Below are 27,563 nucleotides of genomic sequence, written 5' to 3'. Positions count from 1 at the left end.
AAAAATCATTCTTTAGTTGTACTAGACCTGTTTTTAGTGCAAAATCTCACTTTGACTTAGGAAATGCAAATCAAAACCACAGTGAGATACCACTTCACACCCATTGGGATGGCTATTATTTTAAAAAATGGAAAATGACAGATGTTGATGAGGATGTGGAGAAATTGAAACCTTTGTGCATTATTAGTGAAAATGTAAAATGGTGCAATTGCTATGGTAAACAGTATGGTAGTTCCACAAAAGTTAAAAATAGAGTTACCGTATGATCCAACAATTCCACTTCTGGGTATAACAAATAGAGCTGAAAGCAAGATCTCGAAGAGATATTTGTACACCCATGTGCACATTCATAGCAGCATTATTTACAGTTGCCAGAAGGTAGAAACAACCAAAGTGTCCATCGATGATTGAGTGAATAAACAAAATGTGATATTATACAGATGTGAAAGAGCTTAAAAAGGAAGGCCGTTCTGTCACATGCTACAGCATGGGTAAACCTTGAGGACATTGTGCTGAGTGAGATAAGCTAGACGCAAAAAGACAAATACTATATGTTTCCACTTATATGAGGTGCCCACAGTAGTCAGAATCATAGAGACAGGAAGTAGAATGTTGGTTGCTAGGAGCCTGGGAAGGGAAGATTGGGGAGTTGTTGGTTAATGGGTACAGAAGATCTCACTTTGACGTGCAGAGGAAGGGAAGCTGGGAGAGGCGTACACTGGAGGAGTGGCGTCTGGCCCTTTGTCTTTGCTCATTTATACCCCCCACTGGTTCCACAAAGCGTTTGGGGTTGTCTAAGTTTGCCGAGCGAATCCTCTAGAGGGATGATTCAGATGATGTCTGCAACTCCAGGGCTGGTTTCCAGCACAAGCATTGGCTTTAATCTGCATGCTGAGGTTGGATGAAGTCCTTGCCTGGATCTGCTTCAGAGACGGATTAAAAGTGAAGAACTGAAACCCCTTCTAAGTAGACTGTAGGCCTTTGTTACACAGGAGAGTCCTTTGCTTGTCTGTAGTTTAAAAAAAATTTTTAAATGACATTCTGCCATTGGTTTTCTCAGTGACTTGGGTCTATTTGAGCTTACCCTTGTAAAATGTGTGAATTCGCCTCTGTGCAGCCTGTTTCTGAGTGAGATGAGATCCATGGACATCTGTGCTCTGTGACCAGCATGGCTTGAGGCCTCTTCCTTCAGAGTCACAGATGCCTCCTGTGAGTAGGGTGAACATGTAATCTATGGCTCAACTTTTGAGAGTAAGAGAGAGTTTGTTGAGAATGTTCCTGGAACAACAGGTGTACGCCAGGCCTGTCCTGTGCAAATCTGGGCATGTGGCCACCCTGCACAAGAAAGAGAAGACAAGCCCAAGGAGGAAAGATCAGCTCTCTTTCCTTACCCTTGTCTAGGGCATCTTTGTAGGCAGGGTCTTATTCTCTTCATCAGACCTTTATTATGCTCCTCTTTATAGAGGACTTGCCACCTCACAGGATAGTCTGCTGTTCTGGGCTCTTCTGACTGATGGTGAATTGCCCTTATTTGAGCTGAACTCTGTGCCTTTGATATCAGACCCCAAGGCCTGATCCCTGGATCTTCAGGCAATGATTTCTTCATTTCCATCTCAGTGATGCAGTCAAAAGGGAAAAGTCTAGTGTTTTAATAATGTATATAGTGTATTTTTGTTTTCACTGCTGGGAAGATGTCCTTTTTTCTCTTCAAGTAGTATTTAATCAACTTTTGTAATTGCATGGGAATTCATAAAGGCTAAACAAGGCATCCCAGGTTTACTGCATTTCTTCTTCCATGCCCCAGTGTCCTGTCTGCAGGCACACAGTTTCATATCCTGTGAGTAGTATCCTTGCAATCTTGAGATATGCATTTTCACAGCAGCATCTACTAATATAGAACATTCCAGGTTGCAACATTATCTTTCCAACCGTATTTTTAGAAATTCCCATATTGGACATTTAGGTTGTTTCCAATTTTTTTACTATCCCAGATAAGGATGCAGTGATTAGTTTATGTAATACACATTCTTCCCTTTAGGGAAGGGAGGGAAATTATTCGCTGAGATAGATTCCCAGGAGTGAGATTAAATGGGTCACAAGGTGTGTACATTGTTTTAACCTGCCTGACATACAGTCAGAATCACATCCCCAGAACGACTGCCCCAATTCATAGGAAATTGACCATCTTTTGGCACAGGGGGTGTGTGTGTGTGTGTGTGTGTGTGTGTGTTTCTGCATTTAGGCTTGCCAAGGCAGAGGACAGGGATTGCTTAATCAGAAACTCCACTAGAACTTAAGGAATGGCCAGTGGTGCTGATGCCTGCATGGCCTCAGCCCCCAATTTTCCCAACTTAGGCAAGTGTGAGGCTGGGACCACCAGTTGGGATTACTGAGGAAGGGATGTTCAAGGTGCTCTGAGATTATTGCCTGGCACACAGGACTGTTAAATGCTTACACGTACTTTCAAGTCTTAAGTACCTTGGTGTACTTGTATAACTCTGCCTCCTTGGCTGGTAAATAATCAGCATGGCATAGTCTACAGGAGTGATTTTTCTTGTTTGTACTTTTTTTCTTTAATGGAAATCCTTTTTATAATCACTTCTATTGATGTCTGATTTAGATAGAATAACATTTATTCACTTTAACTGTACAGTTCAATCTCAACTGTACATGTCACATAATCACCATCATCACAATGAAGATATAAAACATTCCCATCACCCCAGAAACTTTCCTTGTGCCCCTACAGTTATGCCCACCGCACCCCACCCCTTCCCTGGGTGATGGTTGTTCTGCCTTCTGTTGCTATAAATTAAACTCTTTGGTATCTGACTTTTTTTAGTTAGATGATAGTGTCTCTATTGTTTTTCTCTTTTTAATTACTTTTTAAAAATCTTTTGAAATTATTTTTTATTTTTTAATTGTACAACATACATAACAGAAAATTTGTCATTGAAACCATTTTAAGTGTATAGTTCATTAGCATTAAGTACATTCACATTCACCTTGATTGCTGTTCTTATTTTGATTATTTCTTCCTTTCTACTGTGGGATTATTTTGCTTTTCCTTAGCTACTTAAACTGGAAGAGTAGATCACTAATTTTTAGATCTTTTTTTCCTAATATAAATACTTGAAGCTGTACATTTTCTGCATCCCACACATTTTGATATGTTTTCACTTGATTTGGTAAAAATACTTTGTGTCTCCTCCCACCTCCAGGCTGACTTCAGAGTTTCTCCTTTTATTCCGGATTGTAGCAATTTTATACGTGCTGGTATAGTTGTCTTTGTGTTTATTCTGTTTGGGGTTCATTGGCCTTTGAGATTTGTTTATAGTTTTCATCAGATTTGGAATATTTTAGCCATTATGTTTTCAAATGTACACCCTTTTCCTCTCCTTCCCTGTCCCATTTCCCTAGGACATTGTTTATCTAGGTCACAGAGGCTCGGTTTAGTTTTTTAATTTTGTTGAGCATTTTACCCCTCTCCTTTAGTTTCCGTGGCTTTGTCTTCAGCTTTACTGATCTTTTCTTCCGTAGCATCTCACTGGCTGTTAAACCCATCTAGTGAAGTCTTCATTTCTAGTATTGTAGTTTCTATTTTTAGTAGTCACATTTAGGTCTTTTTTATGCCTCCAATTTCTTTCCTTATCATATTTATATTTTCCTTTAAATCCCTGAACATATTTGCAATACTTGTTTTGAAGTTGTTGCAATTTCATCTTCTCTGTCATACTTGTGTCTATTTACTGAATTTTTTCTCTTGTAGCTCACGTGTTTCCTTTTCTTGCCTATCTAGTAACTTTTGATTGGATGTTAGTTATAGTTTTTCCACTAAGTATTCTTCCCTAACAGTATGAAGTTTTTTGTGTCTGACATCTTTCATTTAATATCATATGTGAGATTCATTCATGCAGTTGTACATAGTTGTAGATCATTTATTCTTGTTGTGTAATATTCTATTGTGGGGATATATCGTTTGTGTTATTTACAGTTTTAGGCTATTAAGACCTGTTACAGTGGTATAAAAACATACCAGTGTTGGAGACCTGAGTATAGGGTATCCCAGGCTTTGTGTGGCTGAGCAGGAGGAAATCCCGTCTTTCCTCTCCAGGTCCAGATGGTTTTAGTGTGATAGTTTAGAGCTGAGCTTTGCAGACTATGGCTTGCAGGCCAAACCTGGCCTTCCGCCTGTTTTTACACATACAATTTTATTGGAACACAGCCACACCCATTCATTTACGTATTATCTATGGCTGCTTTCCCATTATAACAGCAGAGTTGAGTAATTGCTACGGGGATCATCCAGCACACAAAGCTGAAAATATTTACTATTTGGCCCTTTACAAAAATGCTGACCACTGCTTTAGTATCTTGGTTTTCTACCCACTGTTAATCACTGTAAACTGTGCCAAAGTTAGGGTGGGGGTTTCTTCTCTCCTGGGGGTACTGCCTGTCACCTCCCTTGAATGACTGTGTTCCCTCCGCCTTCCTTCCTTTCAAGGGCCTTGACACAGGTTCCTGGGCGGGGCTCAGTGGGGGTCAACTCCCCGTTATCTGGCAACACAGACAGCTGTGGAAGCTGCCCCTGGAGCCCTCTGCGCAGTCCTTCCCCACAATGGGGCCCTCGCATGGGTTTTCTGGCTCTGCTGGGAGGGCACATGTTGTTGCCTTTTCTCAGAAACACCCTTCTGGCAGGAGGAAAAGCTGGGGTGTGATAGCTGTGTGACCCCGTGCAAGGTACCTCCTGCTCTGGGCTCTGTTTCCCTGTGTCATAAGGAAGCCGAGTCCTAGCATTCCTTCTGGCTCCCAGACCTTCCGAACTCCCACTGACAAGTGGCTTGGTTCAGACTTTCAACACAGGATGGTTAACTGCAACTCCTCCCTTGGCCCACTGGGCTCTCAGGGCCAGGTTGGGTCTGGGATCTGCACCCTCCTGGTCGTTTTTTGCCTCAAGTTCTATTGAATCATCAGCATTTCAAGTGGCCACAAGTATCGCTGTTGTTTCCTGAATGCCTCAGGCCTGGATTCGGGATTTCCTATTCTGGAGAGTGCCAGGACCCTGGGGTTTCCATCTGGTGTAATTTGTAATGGCAAAGCTTAGCCAGTGGGAGGTGCATGTGCATGGGTCCTTGGAGGTCATCGGTCTCCTGCTGCTTATTTTGCTGATTGGCAGACTGAGACCCAGGAGAGGGATGGCTTCCTCGAGGCCCTGACTCTGTAAGTTAGGAACAAAGCTGAGACTCAGTCCTGGCTTCCTCCGCTCCCTGTCGTTTTCTTTCCATCGTCCTTTCCTACCTCACTCGAAAAGCCTGCAGAAGGCCCTGTTTCCCTAAGCTCTGCTTCACTGTTGTCTCCAGAAGCCCAGTTAAACAGGTGCCTCTGGAAAGGAGGACTTTGTCTTAGGACGGAGGCTGGTGCTGGAAGTAATTGGGGGTGGGGTACAGAACACCAGCATCACGAGAAGGAGACGCAGTGTCTTCAGGACAGCAGATGCTTGTGGCATATCCTCGAACGTCCCCCACGTCTCTGCTCTGCCTGCCCTGCAGGAGGGCATGGCCACCTTGAGACTGGCTCTGTGCCTGGAGTAAGTATGTCACGTAGGATCTTCTTTTAATCTTTCCAACCTTCCTGTGACCTAGGAAAGATCATTCCTGTTTTGTAGAGAACATAGGCTCAGAAAAGGTATCGGACTCGCATGAGGCCCTGTCACTAGGCAGCTGCAAAGCAGAGACTGGACCCAGGGCCGGCTTTGTTCAGGGGAAGAGGCTCTGTGAATGTCAGCCTGAGTCAGCGCATGGATTGTGCAAGACCCGGAGGCCAGCAGGGCAGAGCCTGAGAGCATCGCCTGCTGCTGGTAGTTCGCCTTGATCTTGCTGAAGAAAGGCCTCTGGGACCTGCAGGAGTTGCCAAGTACTTTTATACATGCTTAAATCTTGCAAGGAGCCAAGGCCATTAAATCATGGGTGAGAGGCTGCCTTTGACCTGCTTGGAGCTGCATCTTTCTCCTCCAGTTCAGCAGGGCCTGGCCGGGTGTCACTTCCTTTGTGACTTGATTGCGCTTGGGTAAAGTACCACGTGCTTGCTCATGTGGTAAGTGGATTTCTTGTGTCTGGACTCTGGCTGGACCAGCCCAGAGTGCCCCAAGAGGACCTCCTGCCTTTCGCAGGGGCATTTTCCTAAGGTGAAAGGTCAATATTTAATCTTTGCAGTGACCCACAAAGAGGCCCTGCTGCCTTATCCACCTGCCCTGGTTGGGACACAAGTGGTCTCACCACCTGACAGTGTGGATCATTTGGCTTTAGAGCTGCACAACCCCAGAGCCCCCCTGTGGAATTCCTACATCCCCGGGCCCTTGTGTGAGTGCCCCTGCGTGGAAGGCAGCTGCTCTGTGGGTGGTAAGATAATGTGTTGCCAGGGTCAGAGGCATCCAGGTTTGGTTCTTAAGTCTGCCACCAGCTAGCCATGTGACCTTGGGCAAAGGACCAAATTGCTCTACATTTGAGCTTTCCCGTCTGAAAAATGCGGGTAATTGAGCCAGTGTTATGGGATGTGGAGGGATAGCCTTAGGTCCATTAAGTGTTTAATGCAGTGCACAGCTCCCAGGAAAGGGCAGCTATTCGCAGTGACCATAGCAGTCTAGGAGCTCGCTGGTGCAGCAGACAGAAGGCTGGCCTCCCCTCAAGCTGGGCCAGAGCTGGGCCCCGTTCTTCAGTAGGTAATTCAATTAGGCCATAGGAGGGAGACAAAGAAGGTCACTTGAGGCTGGAGGGTACTCAGCTGAACCCTCACTCCCAGAAGATTGGCAGCCAGGGCTCACAGCAGTCAGGGCTCACCCAGCCTGGCCCCACAGACCATCTGCTGCAGAGTTCCAGGGAAGGGTACCGTGGGGTGAAGCGGGCCAGTAACCCGGTTCATTCATGGGACTGTTATGTGAGCTCTCAGGCAGGTCACTTCCCCTGTCTCGTCCTCCCTCAATCTCCTGGTCTCTGAAACCAGATTTGTTGGTACTCAGAGTTCTTGCCCTGGGTCACTGTTTGTTGAACCCATGATCTGACATGTGATCCCCAAGTTCCTGTCTTTCCGGTGTGAGTTAACTTTAGTTCTTCCTTTAAGACAGAATGAAAAACAACACGAGGCCTTATTCTTTTTTTTTTTTTTTTTTTTTTTTTTTGAGACGGAGTTTTGCTCTTGTTGCCCAGGCTGGAGTGCAATGGCGCCATCTTGGCTCGCCGCAACCTCCACCTCCTGGGTTCAAGTGATTCTCTTGCCTCAGCCTCCTGAGTAGCTGGGATTACAGGCATGCATCACCATGCTCAACTAATTTTGTATTTTTAGTAGAGATAGGGTTTCTCCATGTTGGTGAGGCCGGTCACAAACTCCTGACCTCAGGTGATCCGTTCACCTCAGCCTCCCAAAGTGCTGGGATTACGGGTGTGAGCCACCACGCCTGGCCAAGCCCTTATTCTTAGAGCTGAGAGAAAGAGAACTGCACGCACTGGTAGGGAGCTGGCTTCCCCAGCAAACAGAGTCAACCAGGGCTTTCCCTGGGGGCCTTGAGAAGATCAGCAAGCGAAGGAGGGTATGGTCTGTGGGCCATATGCAGAGCGGTAAGTGGCCCTGCGTTTGGGGAAGGGGTGATTGGAACAGAGGTGAGCAGGAGTGGGCCTACCTTTGCATGGGCACTGTGGCCCTGAGGGTGGGGATATGAACAGCTCTTGAGGTCATGGGTCTTTTTTGAGAACTTGTACAGAACAAAATTCCTTTTGTGAAACCAGTCACCTTTTCCTATTGTATCTATTTAGTCACCTGGGAGAGCAATTAATACAGCACCTCAGCATGAATTCACAGAAACCTATTAATATAGATGGAACTGAGGCTTTTTTTTTTTTTTTTTTTGGGAGACCTGGTCTTACTCTGTCACCACCCAGGCTGGGGTGCAGTGGTGCAATCTCAGCTTACTGCAGCCTTGACCTCCCAAGTTCAAGCAGTCCTCCCACCTTGGTCTCCCTGGTAACTGGGAAAACAGGCATGTGACACCACACCCAACTAGTTTTTAAAAAACTTTTTGTTTGTGCGCCTGTAATCCCAGCACTTTGGGAGGCCGAGGCGGGCGGATCACAAGGTCAGGAGATCGAGACCACGGTGAAACCCCGTCTCTATTAAAAATATAAAAAATTAGCTGGGCGCGGTGGTGGACGCCTGTAGTCCCAGCTACTCAGGAGGCTGAGGCAGGAGAATGGCGTGAACCCGGGAGGCGAAGCTTGCAGTGAGCCGAGATTGTGCCACTGCACTCCAGCCTGGGGCACAGAGCGAGACTCTGTCTCAAAAAAAAAAAAAACAAACAAACAAACCTTTTTGTTTGTTTGTTTTAAGAGATGGGGTCTTGCCATGTTGCCCAGGCTGGTCTTGAACTCCTGGGCTCAAGCAATCCTCCTGCCTCAGCCTCCCAAATTACTGTGAGCCACTGTTCTCAGCCTGAGGCTGGTATTAATGTGGGAAACGATACACTTAGAAGTCAGACTTAGTAGTCAAGGTGAGAGAAGGGGTGAGCTGTGAAGTGCAGTGGGGAGGAGAGAGGGCAGCTCCAGCAGTGGTTTTGTTGAGTGTCTTTAAGACAGACTTTTCTCACCTGTCCCATGTGGCACCATGGGATGAGTGGACTGTCTTGGAAAGTGGTTAGGCAGGGGCTGGAATGTCTGTTGGGAATGCTGGATGGGGCATCGGCCTCTGGGCTTGTTCTACTCTGACTGTAGGCGAATGCCCCTATATAGAGCTTGGCCCATGGAACTGGGCCAGGCTGAGTTTTTCTTGGCCCACATTTGCTGAAAATGCTTTTGGATTGAATCACACCCAGAAGCGCACCTGGGGGTAACTAGAAGGACCCAGGCAAGCACTGTCGTGGTCTTGGGTCCTGGGGAGTCACTCATGCCTGCTCTGTGCCTACTGTGGGCCAAGCCCTCCTCGTTGTTGGGCTGCAACTCTGAACAAAACAGATAACATCTCTGGCCTTAGAAGGGCTTAGCTGGGGAGACACAATAGAGAGACAGGCCCTGTGGTCTGGGATCAGTGCCACAAAGAAAATCAACAGAGGAGGTCACACGTGGGAGATGGGGAGCAGTTCCACGAAGGGTGGTAAAAGGAGGCCTTGAACGCAGTGAGGGAGGAGTCAGGAATGGATATGGAGGAAGAGCATTCCAGGCTGAGGGAAGAGTGTCCTGGCTCTGAGGCAGGGGTGATTTTGATGACTTCAAGAAACAGAAGGAATGTCAGGGTGGCCCGGGGAGTGGGTTGCAGGTGGGAAGGAGATGCCTTGGGAGGTGTGCGCAAAGCCTGCCTGCAGAGGCCCTTGGGGACCATGGGAGAGAGCGTGCATTTTCTTCTAGGTCTGCGTGGGAAGTCACTGCAGAGTTTCGAGGAGGGGAGTTCCCAGCTCTGTATTTTTGAAGGACCAGTCTCGTTGCTTGGACCAGTGAGGAGCCCCCTGTGGGATCCAGACCCGAATGGGTTGAGCCGGGGCAGGTGGGAGCAGAGACTGGAGAAAAGCTGGTTGAATGCACCGTGTATTTGGAGGCAGAACCAACAGAGGGTCCTCTGGGTTGAGTGTGGGGCAAAAGAGGAAGAAGGCACCAAGCCTAGGGTCTGGGTTTTCTCTCTACACTTGCTGGGTGGACGGTGGTGCCACTGAATGAGACGGAGAAGAGTTGCATGAGTTGGGTTGGGGTCGGGGGACCAAGGCTGCGTAGTGGGGCAGAATAAGAGTGAAATATCATTAGCTGTCTTAGGAGGACAAGTAAAGTAGACATTAGGGTATTTGACCGGGGGCATGGCCAGGACTGGACATCTGGGTATGTCGGTCAGCAGTGTTTAGATGGTATTTAAGCCTTGTGAATTATGAGATCATCGAGAGGGCTTCAGGGCAGGGTGAAGGAGCTAGGACTGTGAGTGACGCCCACCAGTGTCTAGAGGGGTCTGAAGGAGGAGGAGGAGTAGCAGGGAGGAAGGCAGTTGGCATATGCTCGGGGTCCCTGAAGCAGAGTGTGTCAGTGGAGTGCTTGGAGGAGGAGAGAATGACCAGCTGTGACCACTGAGGTCAGATACCACAAGGAAAAGTCTTGGCCTCCAGCTTTGGCAAGAGGGAGGCAGGTCACTGGGGGCCTTGAATAAGATGGGTGGGGATGGAGCTTACAGGATTCGGCAGGTGGTGACCAGTCGCCTGCAGGCTCGCTCGGCATGCCAGTGTAAGACACCTGGGGAGGGAAACGAGGCGGTCATGCATTCCATCAGGAAAACCCTTCCCAGCTAGTCAGTTCAGGGGGAGGACCGAGAAGCAGGAAATGGGTGTGGTGTGGTAGAAAGGGCTAGAGATGAGCCCAGGGAGCTCTGCCCCCTTGGCTTGGTGCTGTATCTAGTACTTGAGATAGTATCTGGCACTCGGGATGTACTCCGTGAATATTTGTTGAATGAATGAGTGAGGAGTGAATGAATGAACTGAGACTTGTGATTCAGCCCTTCTCCCTACTGCCTGGCACTTTGGTTTTGGCCCTCCCTGGGCCTCAGTGCCTCTGCTTTTGTAAAATGGAGGCATTAGTTCTTGGTGGGGGTTCTTCGCTTAGTGTTCACAGACCATTGTGGGAGCCAGCAGTGGGAAGCTGTGAACTCTCTAAAATTTCATACAAAATACTGGGCATTTGTGCATTTTCTGAAAGTGATCTGTGATCCAGAAGAGGTTGGATCACAGATTACTTTCAGGGTTGGGTAAGACTTCCTGGGGTTTTCCTTGAGCCCTTTCTTTCCATTCTAGCCCCTGGGGCTAGTTACTGAGTAAAATAGGCAGAAGTGGCTCAAGGCTTGAGATCACTGGTAGTCATAGAGAAGCGTGGTCCTGTTATTTATCGTGAGATGGTGATAAATGGCAGTGAAATGCCAGTGTGGTGTAAAGTAGTCACAGAAAAATAGGAGGCAGCTTTATTAGCAGAGCCCACGTTGTGTTTTGTTCTATGTGGAAAAGCCCTCCCTGGTTCAGGAACCTGTGTCATGTATTTGGAAGGGCCCCTTTTTGTTGTGGTGCACATGGGGTATAGGGTCCTGCAGGTGGGAAGTTGGGCTTGGGGGTGCTTCTCCTCTGGGGTGAGCTTACTGCTTAGAGCAGGCCTATTTTCTCTAGCTAAAAACCCAGCCTTTCCTGAGCACAGGTGCACCCCCTGCTCAGTGTAGATACAGTGGGGAGGAGGATCAGCCCTGGCCTGGGCCTCTGGATAGCTGCTTATCTGTGCCTGGAGTCTTATCTCCAGAGCTAGAGAGCTGGGGTGTGTGGCAGAGATCCTGGGCTCTGTTTCCCCGCATCCTTACCGTGTAGTGGTGCCCAGTCCTATGCAGCCTCATCGTGCGTTGGGAACCTCTGAAGGGACCTGGGCCAGCCCTCCCAAGGGGTGATGTCTTCGTATACACCAGATAGTGCACTGAAATGAGTTCAGGGTTGCAAAAAGGGGAAGAAACGGCACAGCCTGATATCTGTGACCCATAGTCTCTCCAGGGTGGAGCCTGCTGTGAGATCTTTTTCTCTTCCCTCCCTGGGGCATAGGGTCATCTGAGGTTGAAGGAGTTTGTCCAGACATTCAGGAAGGTAGGTTCAGGTTATCTGTCATCTGCAGGGCCTGAGGGGCTATGTGGGATGTGAGCTAGGTGCAAGCCCTGCCTGGCAGTGTGAACTTTGCTCTATGAAGCATGTTCACAGTGTTGGTTTCCATCCTAACTTCCTTCTCTCTCTCTCTTTCCTCTGCCCCACTTAGTTGGCTGGAGTTGTCTTCCTTGGAGTCGGGCTGTGGGCATGGAGCGAAAAGGTAGGTGTAACTATCACAGGACACTGAGCTTCAGGCAGCCAAAACCAGATTCGTTGGACTTCATTTTCCCTCCTCCAATCTGTTCCCTGACAACAAACATTTCTTGTGTAGTGTCAAGGTGTGTAGTTGTTAATCTTTACAGACACAACTCTTGCCTACTCTGCCCACATGATAGTGTTGGCTGCTGGAGGCATGTGCTAGGCTGGGCTGGTTGGGTTTTGAGCCCTGTGGATGTGGAGAGCTCAGCTCTTGTCTGCAGAGCAGGCTTGGGGCAACCCAGCTTCCTGACCCTGTTTGTGCCTCTGGGAGCAAGCGAGCAGGTCCTTGAACACAGGCATGCTTATTGTTGAAGCCCTTATCCTCCAGGATGAGAAAGAGCAGGGAGCGGGGCTGGGTGACGTGCCCCCAGGGTGCCCTGTGGGGCAGAGGTAAGCACCTCTGGGCCTCCTTGCCCAGCCTCAGGAGGAGAGGGGAGGAGTGGAGACCTGGCTTCTACCGTCTGGAAGGACATGGGGCAGTTGCAGCTCCAGGAAGGGGATGAGACTGGATATGGGCAGGGTGGGGCTGTGCTGCTGCTTATTGCCCTGTGGCAGGGGTGCTGTGGAGGCGGTGAGGGCTGAAAAGGGCCAGGGAGGGAAGGGGGGAAGGGAGGGAAGCAGTAAGGTGGAGCAGGCCTGGCTGGAAAGAGCCAGGACTAAAGCTTCCTCTAGCATCTTGGGCCCAGGCCTTCTTCCTTCAGTGGAACGTCCCTTTGCTTCCAGCAGGAGGAGGCAGAAGAACCTAGGTCTGCAGGCTTTCCTGCCATGGTCTTACGAACAGGATAAGGCCCACCTTCCGGTTTGGGCACCTTCAAAGTAGCCTGTGAACCCCGAAAGGGCAAGAGCTGGGGTGCGATGTCCTTGTGCCCCTGTGACCCAGAAGCAGGTTCAATCTGTGCCTCACAGCACCACCGTGTGGCTGCCCCTGGGACTGCAGCCGCCTAACCGGGTGTGGCCCTGAGTGTGGAGCAAATCTGTCGATTTAAAATAATTAAAAAGGCCAGAACCTAGTTTAGAGAGAGTTTATTCAAGCACACATGTTAAGGACAGGGCTGCCCAGGAAGCACAAATTCCAAAGAATGGAAGTCAGCCTTCCTGTTCGAAGTGTAGGAGCTCGGGCTCATTTATGTAGACAAAGCCAGACAGAGGCTCTGTTGCCCAGACGGGAGCACAGTGACTGAATCTTGGCTGACTGCAACCTCTGCCTCCCAGGTTCAAGAGATTCTTGTGCCCCACCCTCCTGAAGAGCTGAGGTTACAGGCATGTGCCACCATGCCTGGCTCATTTTTGTATCTTTTAGTAGAGATCGGGTTTTGCCATGTTGGCCAGGCAGGTGTTGAACTCCTGGCCTCAAGTGATCTGCCCTCGGCCTCCTGGAGTGCTGAGATTACAGACATGAGCCGCCATGCCCAGACACCTATGTATGTCTTGATGCTTAGTCACAATGTTCTGATTAGTTGAGGCGGTCTTTTTCTTTCAGGAAAGGTATGTTTAACATTCCACACTGAAGATGTAATTGTCCCTGGGTCTTAGGTGATATCTAATCTGAGTTTAGTAAAGAACAATGAAAGAGGCAGTTAAACTGTAACAGAGATTGGTGACTGGAAGGGGGGCTGTGGTCTCTCCAGTCCCTTAGTTCAACCATCATCTAAGAAACAGAATTGCAAACATGCTACATGACTCAATCTCCAGAGCTCAGCTTTCCCCTTGGCATTTTACAAACCCTACGGAACTGCTCTGCCCATTATGTGACTGTCTGTGTTTATATTTAAATTGAAATTGAATATAAATTAAAATTCAGTCCTTCTGTCTCATTAGCCACATTTCAAGTGCTCCACGACACCTGTGGCCAGAGAGTGGGGGTATAGTCTAAAACACCTCCATTGGCGTAGAAACTTCTATGGACAGCACTGCTTTGGCCTGCCCTTGGGCGTGTTTTCCACAAGAGTGTTCATATTGAGGCTGTTTTCATCTCAGAAGAGTAGTGTTCCTTATTAATTAGGTGCCAAATTGGGGGACTAACAAGGTTAGCCACCAGGGTGACCAGTTTGACCACAGGCCACAGAGGCCTGTTTCCCTCCAGGCCTGGAATAGGCACCCCACAGGCTGCAAAAGAAGCCTGGTGGCTGCCTAGGAGGAACTCACGGCGTAGGTGGAGGCCAGGAACACTTTCTGGGACCTGAGGTGGGCAAGGATCTGCTGGTCAGAGGGGCCCCTAAGGGCATGGATGGGGCCGGACTCTGGCCTGGCTGTTAACAAGAGGACTGAGCCTGGGGAGACAAGTCCCTGTTTTCAGTACCACCTGCACCCCCCAGGGTGGCATCCTTGACTCCCCTTCTGGGCCGATACTGCCCTGCTTTCTCTGTCTCTTTCAGGGTGTGCTGTCCGACCTCACCAAAGTGACCCGGATGCATGGAATCGACCCCGTGGTGCTGGTCCTGATGGTGGGCGTGGTGATGTTCACCCTGGGGTTCGCCGGCTGTGTGGGGGCTCTGCGGGAGAATATCTGCCTGCTCAACTTTGTGAGTGGTCACAGAGACAAGAGTGGGATAGGATGGAATGGGGTGCAGGCTCTGTTGGGCAGGATTATATGTTACCTGGTCAGAGCAGGTGGCAGCTCTTATGAGCCTCCCCCAGGCCCCTGCCTGGGGGCAGGAGGCAGCCCTTTGCACCCTACTGTCTAGAGAAGCTGGTTCCTCTCGACAGGAGAATTAGGTACCCTCTGGTTTTTAGCCCTTGGTGGGAGGAGCCAGCTGCCTGTAGGCCAGCTCTACTCCTTGCTCCTTTGCCTTTTATCTTCTTTCAGAAGTTCTAAAAGAATTGTTTGTCTGCTACTGTCCTTTGCCCTTCCTGGCTAAGATCAAAAGATGTTGCAAGTAACCTTAAATCATTTCCCTTCTCCAAGGATGTGTGAGTCTATTGGATGTACAAGGCAGAATCCCAAATTTCCTGGCAGAACTGCAGATTACTAAGAGTTTAGTTTTATATTTAGATGCAAATTCATTTTTAGATATATTCAGTTAAATAATACCTGGTGGGGAAAACACATTATCATATTTTGCACTGTATTGTTTGTTGACTTGATTAGATCAAGCTCTCTCTTTCCTGGACATAATTTTAAAAGCAAAGCTATGGGCTTTTTTTTTTCCTAATTTTTTCTCTGGAAAAAAAAAAAAAAACAACAGCTATGTTTAGCATCTTGCTTTTATGTGAACAGAGATTACGTTTTGGCAGGCCTCATGTGCATGTGTGTTTCCTTTTTCTTACTTTGAAAGATTACTCCACATTTGCTGGTTATGGCAAGCTGCTTAGTGTCTTGTATGGCCAGTGATAATGTCTGTGAGAGCACAGACTGTAAGCTGGGAGTCTGCCCTGATGGGATATGGACCTGTGGTTGCACTGGCCCCTTGCAGAATGCCACCACTCCTTGTGGCCCGGGGCAGCCGAGAGCTTCTGGAGGGGTCTTTATGCAGCTGACGATCATATACTTTCATGCAGAGTTGGTACAGATAACATTGGCACTTCCAGAATTGTAAAGAGCCCTGCAGGGAACTCACATGTCCTGCATGAACTATGTGACCTCAGGCAAGCTATGTACCTAGTGACATAGCCATAGTTTTCTCATCCCTAAAGTGAGGTGACAGATATGTAGGCACTCAATGGGTTTGTGTGTGTAGGGGGAGTCGTCAGATAGTGTCTTGGGCACAGTGTCTGTCCTAAAGGAGCCGATACCCCAGGATGCTGCCCTGGAGGGTCCCAGTGGAACTGCTGGGGTAGGGCAGCCATTCGTTCATGTGATAGGATTTCCTCCTTGTCCAGGGAGGAGGGCTGCTTCATAGCAAATGACTGACACATTGGCTTGGAGTTTTCTCACACTTTTTCACTCATGTGACCATTATCAGCAATGCAGTGACATGGGTAGGGATAAATAACCTCTTTTTACAGATGAAGCGAAGTTGCCCAGAGTCACCCAGCTAACCAAGTGTGGGATTCTCGGGACCCCGGTGTGGGACTCTCAGGTGCAGAGCCCACGTTCTGCCGAGGATGGTGGTTCCGGGTCAGGTGGGGTTATGTGTGTGGGGGTGCAGGCTGGTCTGGTGGTCACTCCTGCTCTCGTCCCCTTCCCCTGCAGTTCTGTGGCACCATCGTGCTCATCTTCTTCCTGGAGCTGGCTGTGGCGGTGCTGGCCTTCCTGTTCCAGGACTGGGTGAGGGACCGATTCCGGGAGTTCTTCGAGAGCAACATCAAGTCCTACCGGGACGATATCGACCTGCAGAACCTCATCGACTCCCTTCAGAAAGCTGTAAGCACCTCCCCATTGGGCCCCTGATAGAGCATGCGCCCCCTTGTGGCCTGCTGTGCTGCCCGGAGCTGAGGCTAGCGGGGCACCAGGCCTTCTCTCCTCTGTGGGTTTTCTGCCTGCAGCTTGGCAGATGGCAGGGAGGCCGTGGAACAGGCCACCCCGCCTCTGGTCTATTCCACTTTGCCGACTTGTGGTTGCCCGGTGGGCCAGCCCTTTCCCGTTGGGATTGGACAGGCAAATCCAGCTGCACCTGAGAACACCCACCCCCATGTGCCTGGCCCTCCTCTTTCGGCCCCAGATCTTTCCAATCCTGCCCAATAGCCACACCAGCTGCAATCCTCCTTAGGCGCTGCATATCGTAAGGCATAGCTTCTTCCCCACAGCTCGTGACTCACCGTCTGAGGCTATTCCTATCCCCTTCCTCCCCGGGACCTTTTCCCCTTCCTTTTTAAGAAGCCAGGGCTGCCTGGAGGAAGCTTTGTCAGATCTAGCAGAATGTGACCTCCCTGGAATATGTGCCCAGGGGTTTGTCTAAGCAGTCCCAGGCTGTGGCCTTTACTCCATCTGGTCCCCATCCCTCTTATCCCTCTCATGCGTGACTGCACCTGGAGGCTTGGAACACAGCTGTCCCAGCCACCTGGGGAGGAACTCACTCCTTGGCCATGTCAGCCTGTGCAATGCAAGGCTCTTGTTTGATCTGTGTGCTGACGGAAAGCCCAGCTTCCTTAAGAACTTTTCATATGGAACACTTTGCTTTTGAGAAGAAAATAAATCAGAAACCATTAAAAATCTATGATTCACTCTCATTATTAACCAAAACTTGGTCACCTTTATTTCATGTATTATGGGATCCAGCAAAACTCATTTATGGTACCAAAGACCCTATCTGTATTGTTATTACTAATGTGTATTAGTCTGTGAAAGTCACCAAATCCCAGCCATGTTTTGATACCTCTCCTTTCTTTTCTGTTTAGTGCCACCATCCTTTTTACATTTTCACATACCCTTGGCTTGCTGGTGTCAGCATGCTAGGTTGTGGTTCATCCCTGCATTGCCTTAAAAACATAGTTTTCTCCATTGACTTCTTTTTCTTTTAAAAGTAAAACTTCTGGCCGGGCGTGGTGGCTCATGCCTGTAATCCCAGCACTTTGGGAGGCTGAGGCGGGTGGATCACGTGGTCAGGAGATCAAGACCATCCTGGTGAAACCCCGTCTCTACTAAAAATACAAAAAATTAGCTGGGCGTGGTGGTGGGCGCCTGTAGTCCCAGCTACTCGGGAGGCTGAGGCAGGAGAATGGCGTGAACCCGGGAGGCGGAGCTGGTAGTGAGCTGAGATCACGCCACTGCACTCTAGCCTGGGCGACAGCGAGACTCTGTCTCAAAAAAATAAATAATAATAATTTAAAAAAACTTCCCAGGAGAGGGATTCAGTAAATTACAGAGCTTCCTTGGGGTGAAATTTCGGGTAATCACTAAAGCAAGTGGAACAGTGGAGGTGTGGGGGAGACGATTTTACCTGAGAAGTAAGCAAAACAAAACAACCAGAAATCGCTGTTGTTATTTGTTGTGATTATTGCCATAACCACGTCAGCTGTAAGGGCAAATGCGAAAAGTTTTTTAGGGGAAGAGACACTGTCAACTTCACAATGATGCTTTCAGTGTTTGGTTTTTACAAATTTTGTAGTCAAATAAGGATTTTCTTTGTAGCCACACCAGATGATAGGAAGGGGAGGGCAGAGGCCCCAGGTGTGGGGCGGAGCTTTGATTGTGTTACCTTTCACCCTCATTGGACCTCTTTTCTGAGGAGCAGACACTTAGCAGCTGTTTTTTGTAAAGGGGTGAAAAGGGGAATTCGCTTGCAAGTTTCTCAGGGAGGAGAACAAACACTGCACACTAGGAAGTGTTCTCTTGTGGCAAGTAAAGGACCACACCAAGGTGCTGACAGGGCCTCAAAGGAGAGAGGCCACTCTCCTATCCTCTGAGGAGACTGGAAGGAGGAGTCTCCTTTGAAGAGGCTGGGAAGAAGGGCAAGCTCCCTGCTAAGGAGGGCCTGGGCTGGGTATGCTGTGCCCGGCAGTGGGGCCAGAGGGCTCCACTGAGCCAGCTATGTGGGTTGGACAGAGGAGGCACTGTGGCTGGGAGATACCTTCACCGCCATTTCCTTTTTATTTGTTTTTATTATTTTCTTTTTTTTTTTTTTTTTTTTTTTGAGACGGAGTCTCGCTCTGCCGCCCAGGCTGGAGTGCAGTGGCCGGATCTCAGCTCACTGCAAGCTCCGCCTCCCGGGTTCACGCCATTCTCCTGCCTCAGCCTCCCCAGTAGCTGGGACTACAGGCGCCCGCCACCTCGCCCGGCTAGTTTTTTGTATTTCTTAGTAGAGACGGGGTTTCACCGTGTCAGCCAGGATGGTCTTGATCTCCTGACCTCGTGATCCGCCCGTCTCGGCCTCCCAAAGTGCTGGGATTACAGGCTTGAGCCACCGCGCCCGGCCATTATTTTCTTTAACACATCAAAAGAGCATGTTCTCTCTCTCTCTCTTTCCTTTTTTCTCCTCCCTCCCTCCTTTCTTTTTTCTTTTTCTCTTTTCTTTCTTTCATTTCTTTCTCTTTCTCTCCCCTTTTTTCTCTCTCTCATTTCCTCTCTTTCTCTCTCTCTTTCCTTTCTTTCTTTCTCTTTTCTTTCTTTCTTTCTGATGGGCGGGGGGGGGGGCGGGCGTGCAGTCTTGCTGTGTTGCCCAGATTTATTTCCAGCTCCTGGGCTCAAACCATCCTCCCATCTCAACCTTCCAAGTCGCTGAAGTTACAGGCCTGGGCTACAGCCCAGCTGTTTTCTTCTTAAAGGGCTGCCTATGTTGCCAGCTTAGCATCTCTGCACATGGGGGGTAGCGGGGCGGGCCCTGGTTTCTCTGCATGGTAGATGCCGGCAGACTTAGCTTGGCATCACCACGAACATTGCCCTGTGCTGGGCAGCCATGGCCCTGTCTTGGAGCCCCTAACAGTTCTGGCTTTTGTGGTTGCAGAACCAGTGCTGTGGCGCATATGGCCCTGAAGACTGGGATCTCAACGTCTACTTCAATTGCAGCGGTGCCAGCTACAGCCGAGAGAAGTGCGGGGTTCCCTTCTCCTGCTGCGTGCCAGATCCTGCGGTGAGTTGGCTTGTGCTGGGACACAGGGAGCCCGCCCTTCCTGAAGCCCAGCAGCTTTCCTGACTCCTCCAGTGCTCTGGGGTACTTTTCTTTCATGGAGGTCTGAGGAGCGGGTGTGTTCTCTCCACGCCCTCCTCAAGGCTGCCCAGCTCTGAAATCCGATGTGTGTACATTCTAGGAACACTGCTTGCATGACCCACCCTGGCCTTGGTGTTCTGGGTGAGGCAGGAGAAAACAGTATTATTTCCCCGGGCTCAAGCAATTCTCTGGCCTCAACCTCCCAAGTAGATGGGACCACAGGCTTGAGCACCACTCCTGGCTAATTTTTGTATTTTTTGTAGAGATGGGGTTTCACCATGTTGCCCAGGCTGGTCTTGAACTCCTGGGCTCAAGGCGATCTGCCCATCTTAGCCTCCCAAAGTGCTGGGATTACAGGTGTGGGCCACTGCACCTGTCCTGTCCTTTCTATACCTATTTGCATTCCCAATCCAAGGCCAACGTCCTTGGGTTCCAGAAGCTATGTTCTTGAGGTGACCCGTGAAGGAGCTGTGAATTTTGCCTGAGCTGAGCCTGAGTAGAACTGGGCATGTTGCCAGCTCTCAGTGCAGTTATGTAAAGCCTGGTCCTGAGTTATGGGCTTTGAGAAGGCAGAGCATCACCACTATTATATGGGCAAGTTCTGCAGCCCAGGAGAGGCTCCGATTTGCTGAAACTGCACAGCTCTTCTGAGGTCTCCACTGCGACTGTGAAATGTACCAGTCTCGTAAGTGTTGCTTTTAGCACGTATAGTTCTTACCTCCAAGTATAGGTCTTACCTCCTAGCAAACTGTGGCCCCCAGGCCAAATCTGGCCTGTTATTTTTCCATGACCTGTGAGCTAAGAATGCTTTCAGATGTTTTTAAATGGTTGGAAATAAACCAAAAGAAGAATAATATTTTGGGGCACATGAAAATTATATGAAATTCAAATTTCAGTGTCCATGAAGTTTTCTTGAAATACAGCTATTCCTGTTTGTGTACAGATTGTCAGTGCCGGCTCTCATGTGTCTGAAATGTTCACTGTCTAGCCCTTCAGAGAAAGTTTGCCACTCTGTCCTGGCCTGAAGGATTAGTTGGTGTCGTGATTGAAGGATATGAGCTGTAATGGGATTTGCACAAATGTTTGCTAGTGTTTGGTCATGTCTTTTCTAGAGTCTCTTACCATTAGGTTCTTGAGACACCAAAAGCAGCTAATTTTTCTACTTTTCTTGCAGCAAAAAGTTGTGAACACACAGTGTGGATATGATGTCAGGATTCAGGTGAGAGCTCCAGTGTATACAAATTGAAGAGTTCTTTAGGTTTCATTCCCTATGGTTCAACATCCTGATTTAGCACAAGTGCAAACTGAAGTGGGGAAACTCGGGGCAGTGAAGCTCCTGATGCCACCTAAGCTGAGCATGGGCACAGGGTCACACACACCGCTTCCTGAGCTGGCGGCAGGACCCCTGGGAGCAGTAATGGTGATTCCAAGCCTTGTGAGCTGCAGTCCCAACAACTAGGAGTTGCTGCATTTAAAGAGGTGGGATGGAAGTTTTGAGGGACAAAGACTGCATTTTTAGGAGGCTCCTTGGCATCCCAGAAGATGTCTCTCGTTAAGAGGACAGCTGCAGGAGTGTATGTGCCTTGGTCTGGCCTCTGTGTGGAGGCAGTGGTGACAAAGAGGGAGGCAGGCATGGGGCAGGGGTGAGGCTCTGTCCTCCAGGACTTCCTTTAGGCTGTAGGGAGTGTGCTCTTGGATGCAAAGAGAAGCAAGACCCTACCCCACTCCAGTCCTTGTTCTAGTGGTTTTTGGTGATATGAATGACTGCTGTTCTAAAAGGGAGGAGTCTCGAGGAATCTGCAGAGACCCCTCCTGTTAGTTGTGCATACGAGGGATGTGTCCCTACAGCTTGGGCAACTGTCTTTCTTTAGGGATCTGCATTTTACAGGGAGAAACTTCTGTAAACTGAATGTTTATGTTTCCCCAAAATTCACATGTTAGAACTTAAGCCCCAATGTGATGGTATTAAGAGGTGGGGTCTTAGGGAGGGGATTGGGTCATGAGGGCAGAGTCCTTATGAGTGGGATGAGTGCCCTTATGAAAGAGGCCCAGAGAGCTTATTTGTCACTCCACTGTGTGAAGACACAGTGAGAGGGTGCCATCCATGAACCAGAAAGTGGGCCCTCATCCAACACCAAATTTGCCAGTGCCCTGATCTTGAACTTTCCAGCCCCCAGGACTGTGAGAAATAAATTTATGTTGTTTATAAGCCACATAATCTATAGTATTTTATTATAGTTGCCTGAATGGACTAAGATAAGAACCTGTATCAACATCAGCTTCCCTAATTATGAGTTGTTTTGCCACTTACATTAATTTGCAAAGGCTGCTGTCACAACATAACACAAACAGAAATTTAAGCCACAGCAGACATTTATTTTCTCACAGTTTGGAGGCTAGACGTCCAAAATCAAGGTGCTGGCAAGGTGGGTGCCTTTAGAGAGCTGTGATGGAAGGGTCTGTTCCAGGGCTCTCTCTTGGCTGCAGGTGGCTGTCCTCTCCCTGTGTCCTCATGTGGGCTCCCCTCTTGCATGTCTGTGTCCTGATCTCCTCTTCTTGGCATGATGCTCTTCATATTGGATTAGGGGGCACCCTGATGGCCTCATTGTAGCATAATTACCTCTGTAAAGAGCCCGTCTCCAAATACAATCACGTTCTGAGGTCCTGGGGGTTAGGACTTCAGTGTATGGATTTTGAAGACACAGTTTAGTCCCTAACACCTCTAAAGTTAGGGACTAATGCTCCATCGTGTTGCCATGGAGGAGGCTGATAGGTGTGAGGGGTCTGGGGCCGATTGCCCCGGGTGGGGTGGGCAGGGCTGGGGCGTGTGCTGGGATGGTTACTGATACCCCACCGGGGTCAGCACTGGAGGGAGCCGGTTGGCTGGTGACTGTTGCCTGGCCGAGCTTACCGGTGGGATGCCCGCTCTGAGAAGCACCCTTCTTCTCAGGAGACTCTGGATCCCCTTTTCCAGGTTTCTCTCCCTTTAAAGGCACATCCTCCTCCAAGCCTTCAAGTCCCTTCTCTTTCTCCAGATGTGGACACTGGGGAAGGGAATCTTGAGAAAGTTGGTCTTTAAATCTCTGGAGACCTGAAGGGGAACAGCCAGGGAGCCTTTGGTCAGACAGGTGGTGCGATGGCACAGTGCCCAGCGAGGGGCAGAGACTGGGAGGAGCCGACGAGCATCTCCTGGAGAGTCCTTGCCTGCCTCCTGGATCCCTCGTTCCCACCCTGCTTTGCACTGCTCCTTGGTGGAGTTCGCTAGGGGATCAGGGTGGGGACATTGTGTGTGCCAAAGGCTCAGGCCCCTGTGGTGTTTTCCTGCAGCTGAAGAGCAAGTGGGACGAGTCCATCTTCACGAAAGGCTGCATCCAGGCGCTGGAAAGCTGGCTCCCGCGGAACATTTACATTGTGGCTGGCGTCTTCATCGCCATCTCGCTGCTGCAGGTGTGTCCCGGGAGCCTGTGGGATTGGCAGGTGGCCTTTTTTCATTTGAGGTTGGGCCCTTAACATAGAGTGCATGGGTCCAGCTTGGGTATGGTATTAAGGAATTTGCAGAATTAAAAAAGGGATTCAACTGGATGTCCAAGGCTGAGAGGGTGTATGTGTGTAAACGTGTTGGGGAGGAGAATGGTGGCTTCCATAAATGCTACCTATAGGGGCGCCCTCTGGGCGGGGGCAGGCTGGGAGGGGCTTGTGGCCCTGCACAGGTTCTATTGGCAGCCCTCTCCAGAGGGCCCGGTGGGCTGCAGAAGGGTCACTGCCTGTCTGGAGGTGGGTCAGGAGTGTGCTCGGGGTGGGCCATCAAGTGCTGCAGATAGGGAGGCTAAACTCTTGGTCACCTGGGGCCTGAGGGTGGCCTGAGGCTCAGGTGTGTGCACTCGCCCCGGGACCTCTCCTCCTGTCTCTGGTCCCTGGGCTGGGATTGTCAGGTATCTTCCCTGTCCATGAGACATCCTCTGAGGCCCGCTGCCATTTGTGGCATCCTTTCCCCTCCCAGGCTGTGCTTGTTCATTTGAACCAGGTTTCACATGTGGGAGGATGTTGGTGGCTCAGCGGGCAGTGAGGCTTGGAGTGACTGGGCTGGTTGGTGACTGCCAGGAGAAGAAGTGGCAGAGAAAGTCAAGAATTCAGTGATCAGAGAAACCAGGAGTCTTTCCAGTGCTGTTCAGGGCTTCCAGGAAGCTGCAGCTTCTGGGTCCACTGATGCAGTTCTTGTGTGGAAAATAACACCATTTATAAAGTGTTTGACTCTGTTCTTTCCTGGAAGAGGGTGACTGAGGTGGACCCAGGGCCACCAGCCACCCACACATGCCTTCCTCCTTCAAGGAAGACTAAGAAATAGGAGGAAGCAACTGGAAAATGAAAGAAAAAGGTTATTTGTAAAATGGGAAAGGGAAGAATCAGACTTCAGAAGGACTGACTAGTCAAATTAGAACCACACAAGAATTTAAAGGGAAAAAAAGCCATTTCCAGAGGTCACCAAGTTCATGCTCGTCTGTTCACGTTAGAAGAACATCAGTCTTCTCTCACGATTTCCCGCTCACCAAGGTTGGGATGAACCTTCAGACATTAGCACAGCCGAAATTGGGGGTGGCCTTGGTCTTTTTGTGGAATCAACGTTTACGGGAAACACTCAAGATTTATTATTTTGGGAATCAGAAACAGTCAGGGTGACCCTGTTATTTTTGGTTTAACCCAGGGACAGGCGTGTCCTGCCCCATGGCTTGTGATGCACTTAATCATGTTGGAGGCAGGGCAGAGTATCTCTTTTGCTTGTGCTGCCTGTGGTTTGCCTCTTCTAGGCTCTGGGGATGTAACAGACTAGACCCCAGAACCCCTTTTTGCGGGAGGAGTAGCTGTGCTGTGCCACTGGCTCCACGGTGCTATCTCTGCATCCTCAGTTGCAGTTGGGGCGGTGAGGAGAGGCATGCAGTGGGAGCTCCCAACCTCACCTTCCGCTCCCTGCCGTCTGCCTTTGGGCCCCAGCAATGGTCACTGACTCTGCTGGTGTTGGTTTCAGATATTTGGCATTTTCCTGGCAAGGACCCTGATCTCGGACATCGAGGCGGTGAAGGCCGGCCATCACTTCTGAGGAGCAGAGTTGAGGGAGCCAAGCTGAGCCACGCCGGGAAACTAGAGCCTTTCTCTGCCGTCAGCCCTAAGTCCAGAAGGAGAGGAGCCGACACCCCCAGAGCCAGCGCCCCATCTTCAGCCTCAGCGTGACGTGACCTCTCTGTTTCTGCTTGCTGGTGCTGAAGACCAAGGGACCCCCTTGTTACCTGCCCAGACTTGTGACTGTATCCCTCTGGAGTCTATCCAGAGACAGAGAATGTGTCTTTATGTGGGAGTGGTGACTCTGAAAGACAGAGAGGGCTCCTGTGGCTGCCAGGAGGGATTGACTCAGTCCCCCTGCAGCTCAAGCACGTCTGCAGGACACCCTGGTCCCCTCTCCACTGGCATCCAGACATCTGCTTTGGGTCAGCCCCATCTGTGGGTGGGCCATGGGTAGAGGGACCCACAGGCGTGGACAAGGCATCTCTCTCCATCAAGCCAAGCAGCACGGGGGCCTGCCTGTAACTGGGGAGGCGGATGTGGCCTTGCTGGGCCTCTGAGTGCCAGCGCAGTCTGCAGGGGCATGCACACGTCAGGGGTTGTTTGCAGGATCCTCAGCCATGTTCAAGTGAAGTAAGCCTGAGCCAGTGCGTGGACTGGTGCCACGGGAGTGCCTTGTCCACTGCCCCCCTTGTGTCCACCAGCTGTTCTCCCGGTGCCAGAACTGCCTCTGGTCTTGACAGCATTAAGCCCTGATGGCACTGGTGGGGTGGTGGGCATGGTTCTTCACTGAGAGCCGGCTCTCCTTTTCTTAAAGTGTGTAAATAGTTTATTTATAGGGGTAAGAATGTTCTCACACCATTTCACTTCCTCTTCCTCTCCTCCAGCATTCTCCTCTGAGCAGCCTTACATAGTGTCCACGGCTGGAGCCGACCCTTTTGAGTCCCCTCGAGTGTCTTAAGAACCAGCCCACAACAGCCTCTCCTTCCCCTCCACATACTGCAGCCTCCCTCCATGTATCCCACATACAAGCACTCCCCTACTCCCCAGCGTGGCCTCACTGTCTTCTGGTCTTGGTGCTACTGAAATTGTCACCCAGAACTTGAATCCTGACCCTCCCCACTGCAAGCCCAGGGAGCCCCAGCCCAAGATGGCTAGCCTGAAACAGTTGGCCAGGGCTCCTCTTGAGGCCGCGTACCCAGGGCTGGCTGGCCTGCCATTTGCTTCTCTCTGAGACAGCCGTTCTTCTGCAACCACGCCCCATGCCGAGCCACAACCCCAGGCTGCAGCTGCTCAGAAGGTCCGGGCGTTTTGTTTCTGGTGACCGGATATCGGTGGTCACTGGTCCACCCTTCCTGTCAGGGCTTGTCTGGGGCCTGCTCTTGGAAATGAAGTCTTCTTAAGTACTGAATAATTCCCCTGGGGATAGCTGGGGCATTTGTCTAGCTGGGCTACTTTCTAACGCTTTGCCATAGCTCGGACCACTTCTCATCGTTCAGGGATCGAGTGCAACCTTCAGTAACTTGCCGGAGTGTACATTCTAGTGTGGTGTATACTGGTGGCTGTTTGTTGATGATGATACTATCTTTTTTTTTTCCTGGTTTTTTTGTTTGTTTGTTTTTTACAATTCTCTGTAGACTAGGAGAAGAAGAATGCTTGTGTTTTTTGGAAGTGTGATGCTTCTCTTTGACTGCCAAACTCTTTTATGGAATATATCTTTATATTAATGCTGTTGTTTTGGTCGTTTTTGTTTGGGGTCACTATCAAGATGTTGCTAAGCATCTCAGTGGTAAACGCAGCTGCCAGAGGAGCCAAGGGCTAGGGTATGTAGAACTTACAGAAGGGTGGATGGTAGAGGCAGCCCATCATCAGCACAATCTGACTTACATTTCATTGAGTGCATTTTTTTTTTTTTTTTTTTTTAAGATTCTGTATGGCAGCACTTTCAGTCTAGAGGAAACATTGTTTTAGGTTATTTCTGTCCACCCCTGGGCGATAGTATTTATTGATCCAGGCAAAAGAGCTTGGGGCCACTGAGTCGAAGTGGGGACACAGGATTGAAGCCTGGGCACTGCCGCTGCACGAGCTGTGTGTCCTGGGTGTGCCAGCCTCTCTGAAGGGGGTTGGTGGTGGTGCCCGCCTCACTAGATGCCTCTGATCCAGCCTTCCCTGGGGGAGTGGGTGGCCGCAGACCCTCCCTGCCAGAGCTCCTGGAAGGCTCTTGTAGGCCTGACCCATCTATTCCTGTAGACCTAGTTCAGGTGAAGTCTCGGTGTGACTTGCAGAGTTGGGTTTGTCTTTCAACTATAGACCCTTCTGGCCATTCTCAGCCATATCATGTGACTCTGAATAGTTGGATGAGGAATGGAAAGAAAGCAAGGATGAGAGCCGGGCACTGGCAGTCTCCACCCAGCATCGGCTCTCTGCACAGAGGCACAGGGCAGGCCTCCTGTGCACTCCCCACTCAGCACTGGCCTGTCCTGAATCCCCGTCTTCCCTGGTTGGAGGCCAGCTGTGGCTGGCCTCTCCCCACCATGCACATGCTCACTTTAAAGCTTTGGGGTCCTTCCTGTACCCCCTTCCCAACCCTGGCCCACCCCCTCAGGATCTTGTCACGTTACTTTTCCTGTCCCTTCTTCCTGTCGCTGGCCTTCCTTTCCTCATCCTAAAAACTTGCCTAGGCCCTATGGCTCCCTCCTTTCTTTCCCGGGCAGCTTCTTATCTGGGCTGTCTGTACCCCTTCCTTTCCACCACCCACCATGCTCCACGTAGCTGAAAGCTGCTTATCCCAGTGGTCAACCCTGGCCTTCGGCCTCTAGCACCAGACACTGCACCTCCTGAACGTCCTCTGCTTCTCTGTTTCAGAGGCCTGGGCTCGCCAGTTCTCTGGCCTCTCCCATCCGTCTTCTCAGGACTCTGCTGCAGCTGTCCTCACCGGCCTCCAGGGAATCCCACTTCCCTCAGGGCAGGGCTGTGGGCTGGGCTGAAAAACCATCTGCATGGTCCACAAGAAGCCTGGCACTGGGTTTCCTCATGAATAACAATGAAAATTAAAGGGTGCAGAACCTTCCTGGAACATGGAATTTCTCTGGGAGATTCCA

The 27,563-nt window shown here is 50.0% G+C and overlaps 1 protein-coding gene across 7 annotated transcripts in view; it reads left to right on the top strand.

Annotated features, from left to right (window-relative positions):
• Positions 1 to 26,189, top strand: part of TSPAN14 (tetraspanin 14) — a 64,450-nt gene extending 38,261 nt beyond the window's left edge. For 3 of the 7 annotated variants that reach the window (XM_074001663.1, XM_065520811.1, XM_074001664.1), the window contains 7 exons: positions 11,793 to 11,843; positions 14,257 to 14,325; positions 16,014 to 16,184; positions 19,204 to 19,329; positions 20,582 to 20,626; positions 22,735 to 22,854; positions 24,431 to 26,189. In XM_074001663.1, the coding sequence (XP_073857764.1) occupies positions 11,793 to 11,843; positions 14,257 to 14,325; positions 16,014 to 16,184; positions 19,204 to 19,329; positions 20,582 to 20,626; positions 22,735 to 22,854; positions 24,431 to 24,502 (654 nt within the window). In that variant the 3' untranslated portion in view covers positions 24,503 to 26,189. Of the gene's footprint in view, positions 1 to 11,327; positions 11,627 to 11,792; positions 11,844 to 14,256; positions 14,404 to 16,013; positions 16,185 to 19,203; positions 19,330 to 20,581; positions 20,627 to 22,734; positions 22,855 to 24,430 lie in introns of those variants that run through there. The other 4 variants (XM_045399974.2, XM_065520809.1, XM_005565281.4 and 1 more) reach the window with 2 other exon arrangements.
• Positions 26,190 to 27,563: the final 1,374 nt, after the last annotated feature.

The sequence above is a fragment of the Macaca fascicularis genome, chromosome 9, assembly GCF_037993035.2.
Source record: "Macaca fascicularis isolate 582-1 chromosome 9, T2T-MFA8v1.1".
NCBI classification, from domain to species: domain Eukaryota; kingdom Metazoa; phylum Chordata; class Mammalia; order Primates; family Cercopithecidae; genus Macaca; species Macaca fascicularis.
The sequence above is the reverse complement of the archived record's forward strand: the minus strand, read 5'-3'. Positions and strand labels throughout refer to the sequence as shown.